This window comes from Lissotriton vulgaris, chromosome 6 (assembly GCF_964263255.1).
Source record: "Lissotriton vulgaris chromosome 6, aLisVul1.2, whole genome shotgun sequence".
NCBI lineage: Eukaryota > Metazoa > Chordata > Amphibia > Caudata > Salamandridae > Lissotriton > Lissotriton vulgaris.
The window spans coordinates 96,881,679-96,899,343 of NC_141694.1; the positions used below are offsets into that span (position 1 = coordinate 96,881,679).

General features: G+C 43.1%; 1 protein-coding gene across 2 annotated transcripts in view; it reads right to left on the reverse strand.

The window, feature by feature from the left end:
* Nucleotides 1–17,665, reverse strand: part of XPO5 (exportin 5) — a 762,403-nt gene that overhangs the window by 525,633 nt on the left and 219,105 nt on the right. For both annotated transcript variants that reach the window (XM_086926019.1, XM_086926020.1), the window contains exons 18-19: nucleotides 2,932–3,131; nucleotides 2,424–2,523 (exon numbers count right to left, since the gene is read on the reverse strand). In XM_086926019.1, the coding sequence (XP_086782145.1) occupies nucleotides 2,424–2,523; nucleotides 2,932–3,131 (300 nt within the window). The remainder of the gene's footprint in view (nucleotides 1–2,423; nucleotides 2,524–2,931; nucleotides 3,132–17,665) is intronic.

Consider the following 17,665-nt stretch of genomic DNA (forward strand, 5'->3'; position numbering starts at 1 on the left):
ATGTTTACGTAACCCACTGTTTCTATCCGTATTGGTTTAACAGGCCTTGATCTTCACTTCATCCACACCGCACTTGTAAAACGAATGCGAATAATCCATACAAGAGGTATATATATTTTTTTCCGACAGAACATTAAAGGCCAAATAAACGGTAATCTAATATAGGATAGCTTTATCGTTTGTATACAGAATAAAAGATAGCATACACGTACTTCTTGTTGCCACCTAATGAGCTCTGTGACAAATAACTTCATCTAATTTGGAAAAAACTATTTTAGCAAAGTTAAAATGTGGTTTTATACAAAGAATGTTGTAGCGAATGAGGATTATTATTTTTCTGTCTTTCTTTTTTCTTTTTTATTTACACCTGTGAGGATAACATAAAATCAAATGAAGCTGAATAACTATGAAAAAATAGGAAGCTAAGGATGTACTATAATAGTGATTTATTCCCTTTTTTCATACAGTCATCTTTAGATCGTGTAAATCCTAAAGTCCAACATCCCTGTTGGAATCCTTTCCAATCCAAGGCATAACAAAAAAACATACTAGAAGTCAGAAAGTTGAAATACCAAGTTCACGTATCCTGATAGTAAGTACTGATGAAACTTTTTCACTCTAAATTTCAAGGTGTTGGAGTTAGAAAAAAGCCTTTATAAACATACCTAATTGGATCCCTCTTATTAACGATTAGACTTTCAACTGCTTTTTCCCCATGCTTCTCTTTTCTTCAAACCTTTATCATCTATGTGTTTAATTGAGATAGACGAGTACTCTCTTTTTACTTTGAAACAAGAGATTTGCCTATATAAAAGTCAAATGGCATTAATTTGTCATCTAGGAAGGTTGAGTAATCTTGGTCTATTTCAAGAACGAGATCTGTTTTATAAGAGAATCGCACAACGCAAATGTATAGAATACATACAAGAAAATTAACTAGATGTAATAGAAAAGGATAAAAATATATAATGTGAATGTTTACATATATAAAGAAAACTTTTATGATAATATATATAGCTGCTTGTTGTTATAAAATTAGGAGATATATGTTCAATATGAAATGTAAATACTGACCCAGAATGTTCGTGATATATATAATGTATTAGACAAACATCAAATTATAAAGCGACCAATGTAGATAATGTTATACTTTTTCTGTATCTTTTTCCCTCTTTAGATTTATGTTGCACAATGTCAAGTTTTGTTAGTTGCGAATGAAGGTCAACTGACGAAGGCTACTGGCCGAAACGCTCGTAGATCTATTCCACCGCTTTGCCTACCTCATTGTTACATCGACCGGAAATTCTGTGTTTGTTTTACATGGTGTATTTTCACGTTAACTGTCTTGTATATATATTTGTGTGTGTAATATGTGTATGCTTACTAATGAAATGCAAAATAGAAACAAAATATCTATATAAAAAAAATATATAAAATAAAACCAAAATCAAAGATTTTTACATAATGTTTTGATTTGGTTATTGAATGAGGTCGCTTTGATAGTTGACCATCAAATGGGCAGTTAGTAACTTTGTGTTTTGCTAGTGAGAGTGTTTTTCCCTCTCTCTTTTTTCCACAGATATAAAATAATAAAAGCCTCGGAAAGTTAAAAACATGTACTGAGGACGGAGCAACCAACGCACTGATGAGTGCAACTCTGGGAAGTTTGCTTTTGGGTGGGGGGAAGGGAAGGGAGGAGAGGGTACAATTGCCAATGAGGAGCCAGCGTGTAGCACACCTGCTTCACGGCTGTTGTGAAGACTTTTCTTATCTGCTTGTTAAATAAACAAGCAGATAAGAAAAGTCTTCACGACAGCCGTGAAGCAGGCGAGCCAGTCCGGAAGGGCCGGACAAAAAGCGAAAAGGAGGCACCACAGAAAGCTTATTTCCAATGGCAGGCCACCGTTTAGCATAAACGGTGACGCCAGCCAATAGAAATAAGGGGAGGGGCTTCAAGCCCTTTTCTAAAACTCCTCATTAGCAAAAAATCTCGCCGAGCGAGCTGAGCATGTGCGCAGCAACACTAGGCAAGACCTAAAAATGGATTTGTGGGAGCCAAACAATCCACATGGGTGAGCAAAGGCAGTAATGAATGTGAGGAGACTGCCATTAAGGTCAGTACTAATAACATTAAAGCATAAAGACACAGATCTGCAGGTAGGCTAATGCAGGGGATAAAATAGATAGTGCTGTGATTACCACAACGAAAATACGTTTTTGTGCTTAGGAACTCAAGACAACAGACTATTCATTTGATTACACATTGATTAACAATTCAAGAGTGTACAACCAAGAGATTAACAGCAAAATGCTACTGTACATCTAAAAAAACAGATGGAGTGTTGGTAACAGCTGTGCACACAATTTATGCTCAAACTCCTATATCATGACTTGAGCCACCGGCCTTTGTCATAAATACGTACTCGTGAGCGGTTTAGGCCAGTAGGATCTTCCATAATATTGTCCGGGACCTGGAGATCAGCACCCACGAAAGGGATGAATGCTTCTGGACAAGATAGCACCCTAAGACATTGACATGAGAGAAAATCAAAGTAAGAGATGAGTTTGCATACAATGTTAGTGTGATAAACCCATCACAGAGTTAAAATGAAACCACCTATTTGTGCACCCTGCATGTAACCAAATGGTTACTCTTCTATTTAGCCATCATTATTAAAAGATCAAATATTTTACTCAAACTTTTGCATGAGCTTTACTAAAATTCTGCGTACATGACCTTGCTCCTCACTCTGGGGATTAATGCACAAAATTCAAGTTTCAGTGTAAGGTCATCTGCTGGACAACAACCGAGTTGATCACTGTCACTAACTTTGTCCTGGACTCTATATTTCAGTTGATTTTTTAATATAAACCGTGTTCTAGGACAGTAAAAAAAAGCCAGTACCAGTTTTGCTGAAAAGGGGGCTGTACCTTTGCATGTCATCAGATAGCCAGAGAGAAGCGACTGGTGACAGGAGTTCTTCCAAGAACGAGCTCTGCTGCTTGAAGTTCTTGAACTCGTTGCTCACAAGGACGAGGGCTTCCATCAGAGCACATTTCTCCATCTGCGTAAGCAGCAGTTCATTGCAGAGCAGTTGTTTAACGTGATTATAGAGCATTTGGAAATTAGGCTGCAAAAGTGGAAGAAAATAATCATGAGGAGCATTGTTTGGTGCATCGGTTCACTGAGTGGCACCAACCTACATCAACACCACCACAACCAGCCTTTCAAGCAAATAGGCGCTTTAGAACTGGAGCCTTTGGAATCCACAACTGTAACCCCTTATTTAATGGTATTCAAGGCTTATAGTCACATCATGACTTGCATTTATTGAACCTCTTCAGGTAAAACACGAGTGCTTCTCATTTCAAAGCAAACAGTTCCTATGCACAATGTCTCCCTAGATTATTGATAGGTTCGATACTGCAATGTTTCTACTTGTAGGCGTTCATGTGGAGCGACGGGGCAAGAAAGAGTGAAGTTAAGATTCAGACACAAGCATATAATGTCCACTTTTATGTCTTGACAAAGTAATAACATTACTTTAAGTACTTTGTAAATTCATTTTCTCATGCGTTATACTCATAATAGAAGTCACAGAAGATATACTTAACAAAAACATCCAGTGGTGGAAGAAACTATAAACAGTAACACCATATCAACAAACACTCATAGTATGAATGCAAGCGTCTAATCAAAACTGCCTACAGTAATATATCCAATATAAACCACAGCTAACTGCCATAAACTGGATGATCATATGGAGAAAGAGCACCCCCTCCCCCAGTCATGGGCAATCAAGTGATTATAATTTTCTACTCTTTTTTTAAATCATGTTTAGTTTAAGTTTAATTGCCATTAACAAACATTGTTTGAATCAGGGACATGGCACACATCCAGATGTGCCGGGATGTGCCAGATAATTGCTCTTGGTGACATGAGCCTCTAACTCTGGTACAGAAGAAGAGAGGACAATGCTACTTACCAGTATGCATCTGTTCTTGGCATGTAGAGCTGCAGAGTTACACACTGTGCATACATGGCCGCCTAGTGTTGGGCCTGGATGTTTGCAGTTTGTTTTGTTGTAGAAAAGTCTATGGAAGTGACGGGATAGGTGACTCCTCCTTTGGCTGATACTGCGCATGGGCATCAGCCCCATCCCCAGATTGTTTTTCGCCATTAGGGAAGTGATGGAGCTGTACAAGAGGTAGTGATGTCCATGTGATTTGTATCCAATTAAGATAATTCTGGAACAGATAAAGGTAGCCGGGGAGGCGGGTGGGCATGTGTAACTCTGCAGCTCTACATGCCAAGAACAGATGCATACTGGTAAGTAGCATTTTTCGTTAGAGGCATATGAGCTGCAGATTACACACTGTGCATAGATTATATAGCAGCACCCACACTTAGCGGCGACCACCAGTATCTGTTGCAGTTGTTTGAAACAGAGTTTTCAGTACTGCCTGGCCCACAGTGGCTTGTTTAGTTTGCACATCTACACAGTAATGCTTTGTGAATGTGTGCGGTGTAGACCATGTAACTGCTTTGCATATATCATCTAGGGGAATGTTCCCTGAGAATGCCATTGAAGCCCTTATTTTCCTTGTAGAATGGGCTTTTGGAGGAATTGTTAATGTACGTTTAGCTTTTTCATAACATATCTGTATTCATTTTTATTTTTTAGTTCAAAATGATTTTATTGAATTTTAGCAGAGGAAAAACACAGAGATACATACAGAAAACGCACAAGTTAAATCAATAAATTACATGTAAGCGAATAAGAACAATCATAAATAAGCAGCCATAAATAAATTACAGCGCATAGTACAATCGTCAATCAAAGGATAACTAAAAACAGGAGGGGAAGGAAGGAAGGGGAGGGAGGAAGGGAAAGGGAAAATATACATTTCATAGCATAATAAATTAGATAAATAGAGTTACCAATAAAAAGCTAAAAAACAGTATGATAATCAATGAATAAAATAGTAACATTGAAAGAACATGAATCATAACTGTAAATATGAATCTATAGGAGACCAAAAAGATTGAAAATGCATAGAATTATGATGAACACCTTGTAAAGATAATTGAGCACCTCTTCTTGTAATCCAAGACCACCAAGCATGAACTGAAAGAGAAGAACAATTGTTACTTACCTGTAAACAGGTGGTTCTCCAGTATTGGTGTCTTTCATAGATTCACATGCTTGAATATCCCCCGTCGTCGGAGTGGGAGTCCCACGGTAAATAAAATAGCAATAATATAATATATATATATATATATATATATATATATATATATATATATATATATATATATGTAACAATATAAAACCTGAAATATGTAATAGAAAAAAGGCACAACAAGCCTACACATATTTCTACATAGGAATGCATGGAAAAGGAAACAAGCATTTGCAATGCAATAGGTCTCGCATTAGGAAAGTTTGAGCTATTGGAATTGTAAATGACAAATTTTTTAGTTAGGTTTTGTTTTTGAAAATAGCGAAATTAATAGCTTTGTCATTTACAATGCCAATAGTTATAATTTTTGCAAATGTGACACATATAGCACTTGTAATGCAATATGTGTTGTATTTACGTGACTTACATGTATTGATATTACAAATAACAATGGCTTTTAATTTTTTTTTTTTACATAATTAATACTTAAATAAAAGGTATTATAATTTATAATAGCAATAGCTTAAACTTTTGTAAATAACTTATGAAGATTATGTTCTGTGTCTTTTATTGTTACAAAAGTCCTAGAACAGAAGTGAAATAGACTTTGATATGAGTATCACGTCACTGTACCCTACTTTCATACACACAGACTTTGGTGCCATGTCAGTGCCATGCCACTGAACCCTACTTGCAAACACAGACATCGCTGGCATTTGAATGTCACACCAGTGTACCCTGCTTGCATACAGACGGGCCTCTATGGCACGTGGGTGTCAAGCCACTGTCCCCTGCTTTCCTACACATAGACTTTGCTGGCATGTGTCACGCCAGTGTACCCTGCTTGCGTACACACAGACTTCACTGGCATGAGTGCATGCATGCACACAGACTTTGTTGGCATGTGAGTGTCATGCCAGAGTACTGTACGGGTATACACAAAGACTTTATTGGCATACACAGACTTTGCTAGCATGGAAGTGTCACGCCAGTGTACCCGAATTGCATACACTAAGACTTAGCTATGAGTGTTACGCCAGTGTACTCTGATTGCATACACATCGACTTTACTGGGATGTCACACCAGTGTACCCTGCTTGCATACACAGTCTTTGCTGTTAATAACACACCAGTGTATCTTGCTTGCATTCAAAGTGTTTGCTGTTAATATCACACCAGTTTACCCTGCTTGCATTCAAAGTGTTTGCGGTTAATAACACACCAGTGTATCCTGCTTGCATTCAACGTGTTTGCTGTTCACACACCAGTGTATCCTGCTTGCAAACACACAGACTATGCCGTCATTGTAACCTCACCTCATCTCATCTGCTTCAACTCTTAGAATTGTATGCATTCAACACTAAACAATTGGCACGAAAAACTAGCCCACAGTGGCTCTTTGTGCAGCACATCTGCCATTGCCTTAGTGCCAGAACGCATATCGAACCTGTCTCAGGACACACACAGGCTGGAGTGGAAAGGGACAGGACAATGCATAAAAAACGAAAAGAAGGGCCATGCTGATGCCTGGAAGATTAAGGAGGAGAGAAAATTAAAAGGAAAGACGGGACTTCCATATCCTAAAGGAAGAGAGGGCTTGGCATTTCTAGGAAGGCTGTTGTTCTGAAAGTCGCATACAAAGCACTACCAATTTCGAGGATAACGCAGACATCTTTTCCATACCACCCTGCTGTCTCGCGCCTATAAATAGCGGATTTGGCACTTATTAGTGAATTTGTAGAACTCGCTAACAAAGCTGGAAGGGAAGCTATGCTTGACTGTGAATAATCTGCACACTGCGGCATCAACACTGACTTCTCCTTGTAAAGCTAGCAGCGCCGGTTCATTTACACGTGCGCGCAGCTCGCGCCACGGAGCCGCGCGCGTTCACACTCCAGTGACAGCATATCATTCACATGCCTCGCGGGTTAATGAGCAGCGTGTTCAGCCCTTCATTTACTTCGCAGCGGTAGAGGGGAAAGCGCACAGAACTGCCTCTCGGACTCCGTAGTCTCAACTCTACCCTTGTGTCTAGCTGTCTGCCACTAGCTTCAATAACTATAAAAGACGGCGACTGAAATTCATTTAAGGAGGCAGGTTTTTTTTTTCAAGCAAATAGAGGTATATTTTATTCGGACTGTAAATGATAGTTGTGTCATTCGGCAGTCACTTTTTGCAATAGATGGCTGAACACGTGGAGGGGCCTCTACGCCACCCCCATGGACACCAACACAACCTACAACAATAACAAACATTCCACCGCAAAAATAACAAGTTCATGTTGTAGGGTGCCGCCGCGCTGCCCGTGGCGACCCGGAAGCTCTTAGCCGGCCGGCCAATCCGGACGCGGCCGACCGGAAGTCCCGCCTCCCGAGGTCCGCGAGCTGCCGGCGCATGGAGCGCCCTGCCGGTCCGAATCAGCCCGGGTCCCCAGGAGGGGGCCGGGGAGAAGGAGGAGTGTGGCGCCTGTTGCGGGGCTCCTCGGACCTGAGGGAGCCCCGATTGTGAAGAGGAGACGAGACGCGCCGCGCCGTGAGGAGCGGAGCGCGAGAGGAGCCCGCCGGAAGAGCGCAGTCGGTGAGTGGGGCCCAGGGCTGAAGTGAAGTGCGTGCGTGCCTGTGTGTATGCCTGGGAGGGGTGGGGGAGGGGGAGGGGGAGGGGGGAGTGTGTGCTCGTGTGTGTGCACGAGGGAATGTGTGTGCGCATGCGTGACTGTGTGATTGAGAGAGAATGCGAGGTAGGGGATAGTGTGCCTGTATGTGTGCCTGTATGTGTGTCGTATGCCTGCGTGTGCATGCGCGCGCCTGTGTGTGTGCGTGCATGCAGAGGGGTGGGGGCTGTCTGTGTGTGTGTGTGAGCAAGGGATTTGATTCGCGCATGCGCAGCTACCAGACGCTCGCTCCCGAGGTGAAATCTGACCTCGTCAAAGCGCGCGTCTGGTAGCTGTCCACATTCCTAAATACGGGCCACAAAAGGTCTGAAGCAGACACTCTCAATGCTCACGCATTGAGAGTAGGTCTGCTCGACCTAAAAACCATTTGCAGTCTATCATTGTCATTATGTTGGTCCAAACCACAGCCAATCAGACACCAGCAACCCTCTAGAACCTTCTCCTCAGAGCTCAGCACCTCAGATTTTCGTAGCACAAGAGTGACCACAGAGTCTATGAGGAGAAAAGAGCCTCTGAGGGGAGGAGGGTGGGTCGCATGTAAATCTATGAAAGACACCAATACTGGAGAACCACCTGTTTACCGTAATATCCGAAGAAAACTTCCCAGCATGATACACATGCATAGACTTATAAGACCAAATAGGTCTATAATCATGCAAGACGTACCGTAACAAGGTAAACCCTAATGGAGGAGGGAAGACAGAGGCTCACCTTATTGAAAAAGATAGTGAAGCCTAGCCTGTCCCACTGCAGTGTCTGCTTTGCTAATGGAACACAGGCAGTAGTATTTCGTAAACTTGTGCCTGCTTGACCACATGGCTGCTCTGCAGATCTGATGCAGCGGCACACCGGCAAACAAGGCAGTTGAAGACGATATCGCCATGGTAGGATGGGTCCTCACTGAAGACTGTAGAGGCTTGCCTGCCTGTTGATGGCAGAAATCAATGACCGAAGAAACCCCACGAGCAATAGTAGGATTGGGAACTGAACGCCGTTAGTGGAAATGTCCATAAGCTATGAAGATGGCAAATGTCAGCAGCTGCATAAATCCATCTAGCTATGGTGCCTTTAGACTCTGCTTGTCCTTGCCGTATATATCCATAGGCAATAAACAGTCGATCGGATTTGAGAATGACAGAGGTCCTTTGCAAATAGAATTTTAAAACATCTTCTGATGCCAAGGGTAAGAATGCCCTCTCCGCAGGGGATTGGGGATTAGGAAAAAACTTCTTTAAGATAACTAGTTCATTCAGGTGAAAATCCAGAGGGCACCTTAGGCATAAACCTTGGGTTTTTACGTAGCACCACAGAATTGGACGTGAATTGTAAAAAAGGTGAATTGACAGTGAGAGCTTGAAAATCACAGACTCTTCAGATGAAGTTAATGCTAGCAAAGAGAAAAAACGTTGCATGTTAGGAAACTGAAATACATCCTGAAAATTGGCTCAAAAGGGTGACGCATGAGCTGCGCTAATACTACATTAAAATGCCATGATGGAGGCGGACGACGTACAGGAGGAAACATTCTGAGGAGTTCCTTAAAGAACTGTTGTATTCTTGAAGAATAAAGAGAGATGGACCCATCCTGACGTTACCTTGAAATGGCTGCGTGTAAGCCAGTACCTCCTACAATCCGCCGAGATAGTCAGATGAGCTAATTCAAGGTGCTTCAGGAGCCAAGCTGCTAATTTTAGAGAAGCCGGATCGGATAACAAATTTGACCAAACTGAATGGAGAGGAGATTTGGTACTGGTCGAAACTGTATTGGATCGTACTCTGAGAGGACAAGAAGTTCGGTCAACCAGTATTGGCAAGGCCACCTGTGGGCGATGAGAATCAAACACAGCTCTTTCTTCATCTTCCGGAGGACTCTCGGAACCAACGATATCGGAGGAAAAAGCATAAGCATATAATTGAGACCAGTTTATCGAAAAACGCCTTCCCCTGCGAGTCCTTGTGGGGATGCCAGCTTGCAAAGAAACAGGCATTTGCTGTTCTTTTTTGTCGCAAAGAGGTCTAGATCGGGAAGACCCCACAGAAGACCCCACAGCTGGAAGATTCGATCCGCCGTTGGCTGATGCAGTTCCTATTCGTGGTTGGACACCTGTTGACCTGCTGAGGGTGTCCGCCAGCACATTTGCAATTCCCGGCACATGAACAGCCAAGAGTTTGATCCTGTGCCATACTGCCCAAGCCCATATCTCTTGGGCGATCTGAGATAGAAGAACCAACCTCGTTCTTCCCGGTTTGTTTAAGTAATGCATACTTGAAGTATTGTCTGTGCGAACCAATACTATGGTCCCTTGAATGATAACACAAAAGGATTTGAGGGCTAAGAAGATGGCACCTAGCTCTAGCAGATTGATGTGCCAAGCCTTTTGTTGAGGGTTCCATTCCCTGCTGACCTTCAGCCCTTGAAGATATGCTCCCCAACCCTCGAGGGATGAGTCTGTGGTGATTGTGCAATCTGGCGCTTTTTGAAGGAAAAAACGCACACCCCTTCTACAAATTTCTTTCTTGGACCCACCAAACAAAAAGGCCTCTTGCATCCGAGGATTGATTTGAATGAGATCTTCGAATGAACTGGAGACCTGCAACCAACGTAGAACCACCACCAAGTGGGAGATGCAGGCCAGCCGTTCGTGTGAGACAAACACCTTTGCTAGGCTTGTATTGATTGATGCTCCGAGAAACGTTGATATCGGAGCTAGTACTAGTTGGGACTTGTCATGATTTATTGAAAATCAGGTCTTGAAACAGTGATAAGTCTGGGTGCGCTGGACTGCTTGTAAATAAGAGCGAGCCCTTATTATACAGTTGTCTCAGTAATGATAAATTTAAATGCCTTGCAGACGTAGATAGGCTGCCACCGGTGCCAGCATCTACGTAAAGACACGTGAAACGGACCTAAATCCAAGAGGTAGGACTTTAATTGAATAAATTCTGTACCTATTGTAAAGCGTAGCCACTTCCTGTGCTTAAGAAGGATTGGCACATGAAAATAGACATCCTGGAGGTTGAGAGTAGTTATAAAGTCGTTCTGGCATAAGAACTTTAGGACTGTATTGAGGGACCACATTTGTAAAGTTTGCGCAAAGATCAAAATCATTTCATACTTCACTCATTTGCTTGTTGATCAGGAACTGAGAGTAAACCCTAACGCTGTTGGAGATTCGGAACGACTTCGACGGTCCCTGATTGTATCCATATAGACATTCGCTCAAATGACACCCGTAGAAGAGAAGGTGCAGGTCCCTTTTGAGGTGTAGAAAGAGGGAAACAAAGGTGTGTTCCAGGTAATCCATTGTTTCTAGAAGAGTTGCCTCGGCTGTACGATGATTGTTTATGTAGGATCTGTTGGTACTGTGCCTATATGACTGCGTTTGATTTGCATACCGCAGTTGGTTCTGATTGCAGGAGCCAATACTGGATGGAACTCCCTTGAAACAAAGGACGTGGAGCTACGTTCGGCACCACGAAAAGGCTGAGATTCTATATCCTGAAGGTGCGGGTAGTATCTGTGTCCTTTAAGATGGTCTGCTGTGCCTCATCAACATGCTGGCCAGAAGGGATCCTCAATCAATATAACAAGTGAAGTATTGAAGTCTGAAACTCCCTGCGAAAGACGTAGCATTGAAGCAAAATTGTCTTTGCCAGACTGCCCCTACAGCGAGCTGTGGAAAAAAACCTGTACACGCAATGTCCGCTTCACAGTGTATCATTTTTGATGCACTTCTCTCTCTGGATTCTGGAATACGTTCTACTGGCTCCAACATGTCAGAGCACATCTGGCTTGCAAGATAATCGCTGTGCCGCCTGAGTAATGACTGAGTCAGGGTAGGCTGAATAGTGGGGAGCTTCACATTTCTTGTCGAGGCGTGGAAAACAAACCGCCGGCACAGAGTATGGCCTCTGTATGAGTGTAACACCTTCTTGCTAAATACAGTCTATGATAGGAACTGAACGAACTTGTTTCTGTAGTTACCCCAGGACGAGGGGAAAAAGGGAAAACGATTAGTCGCTCTCTTCATAAGGAGGGGAAACCTCCAATATTCACCGGAGGTGATTTGTTGAGGGTTCCTGCAATAGAACTCCAGTTATAAGAGAAGATGTAATCCCGCCATGGTACAGGCCGTGGCAGTCTTGCTGTCAGAAATACATATTTCTGATCTGAAGAAAAAACATGCTCATACGGCTATGTGCTGTCCAAGAAGAATAATGGCAGGAGTAAAAAGCCATCATGACATCACGTAGATGTAGCAGAAAGCTGCAGTCGGCGAGATAAATCGTCTACCGAAAAACATTGTGCATAAAAGTCAACAGTGTGTGAAACTAACTGTCAACGGACTCTACCGTTGACGAATCCAACAGTTGACAGGGTCATCCGTCAACGAAGCCAACTGGTGTCGAAGCTGAATGTTGACGAAGCTCAAAGTCTACAGAGCTCACCGTCTACAGAGCTCACGGTCTACAGAGCTCACCGTCTACAGAGCTCACCGTCTACAGAGCTCACCGTCTACAGAGCTCACCGTCTACAGAGCTCACCGTCTACAGAGCTCACCGTCTACAGAGCTCACCGTCTACAGAGCTCACCGTCTACAGAGCTCACCGTCTACAGAGCTCACCGTCTACAGAGCTCACCGTCTACAGAGCTCACCGTCTACAGAGCTCACCGTCTACAGAGCTCACCGTCTACAGAGCTCACCGTCTACAGAGCTCACCGTCTACAGAGCTCACCGTCTACAGAGCTCACCGTCTACAGAGCTCACCGTCTACAGAGCTCACCGTCTACAGAGCTCACCGTCTACAGAGCTCACCGTCTACAGAGCTCACCGTCTACAGAGCTCACCGTCTACAGAGCTCACCGTCTACAGAGCTCACCGTCTACAGAGCTCACCGTCTACAGAGCTCACCGTCTACAGAGCTCACCGTCGACGGAGCTCACCGTCGACGAGCTCACCGTCTACGGAGCTCACCGTCTACGGAGCTCACCGTCGACGAGCCTACCGTCGACGAGCCTACCGTCGATGAGCCTACCGTCGATGAGCCTACCGTCGATGAGCCTACCGTCGAATGGCCTACCGTCGACGAGGCCACCGTCGACGAGGCCACCGTCGACGAGGCCACCGTCGACGGGCCTACCGTCGACGGGCCTACCGTCGACAAACCTACCGTCGACGAGGCCAACTGTCGAAGTAATTTACCATCGACAAAAACTCCCAGTGGTCTACGAGACTGTAGACTACAAGAGGGCACTGTCATCATTGTCGTCGACGCATGCCTGGAGGCGTAGTCGTTGCAGAGCAACAGTGACGGCAGAGATTGTCGTCAGAGGGTACATTGACCGTATCGTCGACAAGCTGGCACATTTTCACGTAGACGAGCTCACCGTCGACGAGCTCACCGTCGACGAGCTCACCGTCTACGGAGCTCACCGTCTACGGAGCTCACCGTCGACGGAGCTCACCGTCGACGAGGTCACCGTCGACGAGCCTACCGTCGATGAGCCTACCGTCGACGAGCCTACCGTCGACGAGGCCACCGTCGACGAGGCCACCGTCGACGAGGCCACCGTCGACGAACCTACCGTCGACGAACCTACCGTCGACGAGGCCAACTGTCGAAGTAATTTACCATCGACAAAAACTCCCAGTGGTCTACGAGACTGTAGACTACAAGAGGGCACTGTCATCATTGTCGTCGACGCATGCCTGGAGGCGTAGTCGTTGCAGAGCAACAGTGACGGCAGAGATTGTCGTCAGAGGGTACATTGACCGTATCGTCGACAAGCTGGCACATTTTCACGTAGAAAAGTGTGCAGAGTGAGTCTAGACGCGTGAGAGTAAATCTCGTGGGCATAGATGTGGGAGGCAGACTCAAAGAAGGCCAGAGACCCCCTTAATTGTGATGTTACTTCAGCTGGTGAAGTAGAGGAGAAGCATCACTTAAAATCTTAAAGTGCAGTACAAACAAAAACATCCTCCCACATCAGAAGGGGGGTACAGTCTAAGCACAAGAACAACCCCTTCTCCCCTTACCATGTCAGAGTCATATACTCTTCATGAGGGTTCACAGGAAAAAGGTCTCAGCTTCCCACAAGTGACACAGGGTCTGAAGGAAGACTTCATGTAAGAAGGTATTACAAAACTGTGATTCAAAGAAGAAAACATTTAAGAAAATTGAAGAAAACTGAGCAGAGCTCAGGGAGACTCCCTTCACACGACGTGCGGTAGAAAATCTGAGGTGCTGAGCTCTGAGGAGAAGGTTCTAGACGGTTGCTGGCGCCTGATTGGCTGTGGTTTGGACCAACATAATGACAATGATAGACTGCAAATGGTTTTTTCCTTTTCCATGCATTCCTATGTAGAAATATGTGTAGGCTTGTTAGGCCTTTTTTCTATTAAATATTTCAGGTTTTATATTGTTACATATATTTATATATATATATATATATATATATATATATATATGTATCACAGAAAAAACCATAGGTTATAGACCATATATAGTTAGGAATTTGCATTTACAAAACCTTGAAAATTCAATGAAAAAACCATAGGTTATAGACCATATATAGTTAGGGATTAGCATTTAAAAAACCTTATTTTATTTGCACAAAACCATTGAAATTCCATACATAGTTAGTTGCACTAACTATATATCGCGGACCCGCAATCCACTTAATGATGTCACATATTACATCATTCATGACATGGTCAGTGACATCACTGATGACATCTCAAATGACATCACTGATGACATCTCAAATGACATCACTGATGACATCACTGATGACATCTCAAATGACATCACTGATGACATCACTGATGACAACACCCAGTGACTGTATGTTTCTGTAAAGTTAAAATATGTCTTACATATTGAAGAATGAGTGGATGTATAAGTGTCTGGATGAAGGATTTAGTAGGTGCATGACTGACTGTATGAGAGAATGATTAAATGTGTCTCACTGAGTGCATGGGTTAGTGATTAAAGTGTCTTAATTTGGCAATCATTATTTATGGTGTTCTGTAAACTGCTGCATGTTTAAATCAGTAGCTATATCAGAAACTATATGGGTTATTGAATGGTTGCCCAAGTATTTGTATGGGAGACTGAGTATGTGTGTGGGTGGCTGGGAGGTGTATAACTCTGTGCATAGATGTGTGAGCAGTTGATTCCCTAGGTGTATGGGTTCAAAAGTGCATGTAGAAACAGCTGTATGGACAGTTGACTGTGTGCATGAGTATATTGGTGAGTGAATGGATATCTCAGTGCTACATGTCAAAGTAAGTACATATGTAAAACACACTCCATGTGAGAGTTGACATATATAAATAACTGAACATAAGAGCCAGTGAATGTGAGAGTGGCTGTATGAATCATTGTGAACTTGTATCAAGGATTGTATAAGAGAGTAAATATGTGTTAGTATATGTTTGAATAAGTAAGGTGTGTATAACTGTATAGTTGAGGAAATGGAGATGTGATTGATTCTTTGCATGACTGACTAGGTGTGTGAGTAACTCCATGGATGTGTGACAGTCTGTGAGTGCCTGTTTACACTGAGCGTATCTATGGTTATATTAGAGTCTGAAGATGTATTATCACATAAATGATATCATCAGTGATGTAATCAGTAATGTCAAATGAGATGTCAGTGATGTCATCAGTGATGTCATTTGAGATGTCATCAGTGATGTCATCAGTGATGTCATTTGAGATGTCATCAGTGATGTCACTGACCATGTCATGAATGATGTAATATGTGACATCATTAGCAGTGGATTGCGGGTCCGCGATATATAGTTAGTGCAACTAACTATATATGGAATTTCAATGGTTTTGTGCAAATAAAATAAGTTTTTTTAAATGCTAATCCCTAACTATATATGGTCTATAACCTATGGTTTTTTCATTGAATTTTCAAGGTTTTGTAAATGCAAATTCCTAACTATATATGGTCTATAACCTATGGTTTTTTCTGTGAATTTCATTGGTTTTTTAAAAGCTAATATCTATAGCTGTAAAATATATTCTTTATTAAGTGACGTATCACGTAGCCCGTGAGACGCCTCATGATGCATCGCATAACCGTGACGTATCGTCTCTGCAGCGCAAACCAAACCCAAAACGTAAGCGCGCCAGAACACGCTTAAAGATATATATATATTTTTTTAACCTTAATTAGACAAAATCCACACGTGCACATATCACAAACGTTCAAAAAACACAATATGTCGGACTTCCGTTACGCTGCCGGTTAACTGCCCGGTTAACGTACCAGGAAGCACCTTTACCGCGAAAAATCGCAATTTTTTTTTTCTTTTGCCCCGCAGGGAACTTTAATAGCCCCCTCATCAATCCTAGGGGTTCAGGAGGGGTCTGCCTTACCCCTTTCATTCATTTACACCTTTTTTTTTTCCACCTCTTGTCTCTCGATCCCACAGAGAGACAAGATGGCGGCCTCTCCAGACTGTTTACAATGATAACAGCCAATCAGCTTCTCCTCAGACTCCCGTTACACTGCCGGTTAGCTGCCCGGTTCGCGTACCAAGACGCGTCTCTACGGCAAAAAAAATCGGATTTTTTTTTTTTTGGCCCCGCGTGGCTTTATAATATCCCCCTCATCAATCCTAGGGGGTCAGAAGGGGTCTACCTTGCCCCCTTTCCTTCATTTCCCCGTTTGTTTTGGCCTCCTCTTGTCTCTCGATCCTACCGAGAGACAAGATGGCGGCCGCTCCGGACTGTTTAGAATGTTGACAGACACCGGAGAGCCAATCAGCTTCGCATCGCAAAGTTCCGTTACGCGAAAAGTACGCGAACCGGAGCGCTGCCCGGAGCGCTGTTACAGATATATATCTTATTTTAAACGTTAATTTCTCAAAATCCACTGAAGCACATATATTGAGACCTAGCAAAGGCACATCGGGCTAACAGTCCCTACAATTTTGCCAAGTTTCGTGCAAATCCATTCAGCCGTTCGAGCTAAAAGTGACGACCCCCCCCAAATTTTCAGGGGCTGCTCAGAAACTAAATGTGCCATTTTCCTGAAAATTTCAGCCAATTCCGTCCACAAACGCCAAAGTTATTAGACATAGAATTTTCAAAAGTTCCATAGAGAAAAAATCCTAACTATATATACCTACTGGCTATCGCCAGTAGGTAATATATATATATATATATATATATTGCGCTCTAACAACCTTGAAGTCCCAAGGAATAAAAGACAGCACTCGGGGGTACCTTGTCTCACACAGTAGTTTATTTACTACAAGCGCGCCACAGACGCGTTTCGGCTCTTGGCCTTCGTCAGTGTGTAATTTACACTCAAAAAACCGGTGCATGATATAGATTGCAAAAGTGAACAGGTTACACCTCTCAGTCGACATCGACAGAGGACCACAGTTCTCCCAGCCACCGCGGCGCCATCTTATAACGGCAAAACTTATACAAACATTTGTATTCACCATGAATGTACTGCAACTAATCATACCTACAAATAGGTAAGCATGCATGGATGGGAGATGTTATACGCAATACTGGTGGATTGTAATACACTGTTATATATAGCCGTGGATCGGCAATGGTCCCCTAAAAAACCAAAGAGAGATTACTCTATGTGCAACCTGTGATGCAAAATTATATAACTAAAAGTATACCATAAACATGTTATACACAGTGCGAAGGGTGAGGGTACCAGGGAAAACCGTGAGGAAGCGCCAGTGGTGTATTGTAATCAAGTTACTGTTGACTAAACAAATACGTCGGAAACAAAGAGCCCTTTGAGTCCTATATAGATACCCCTAA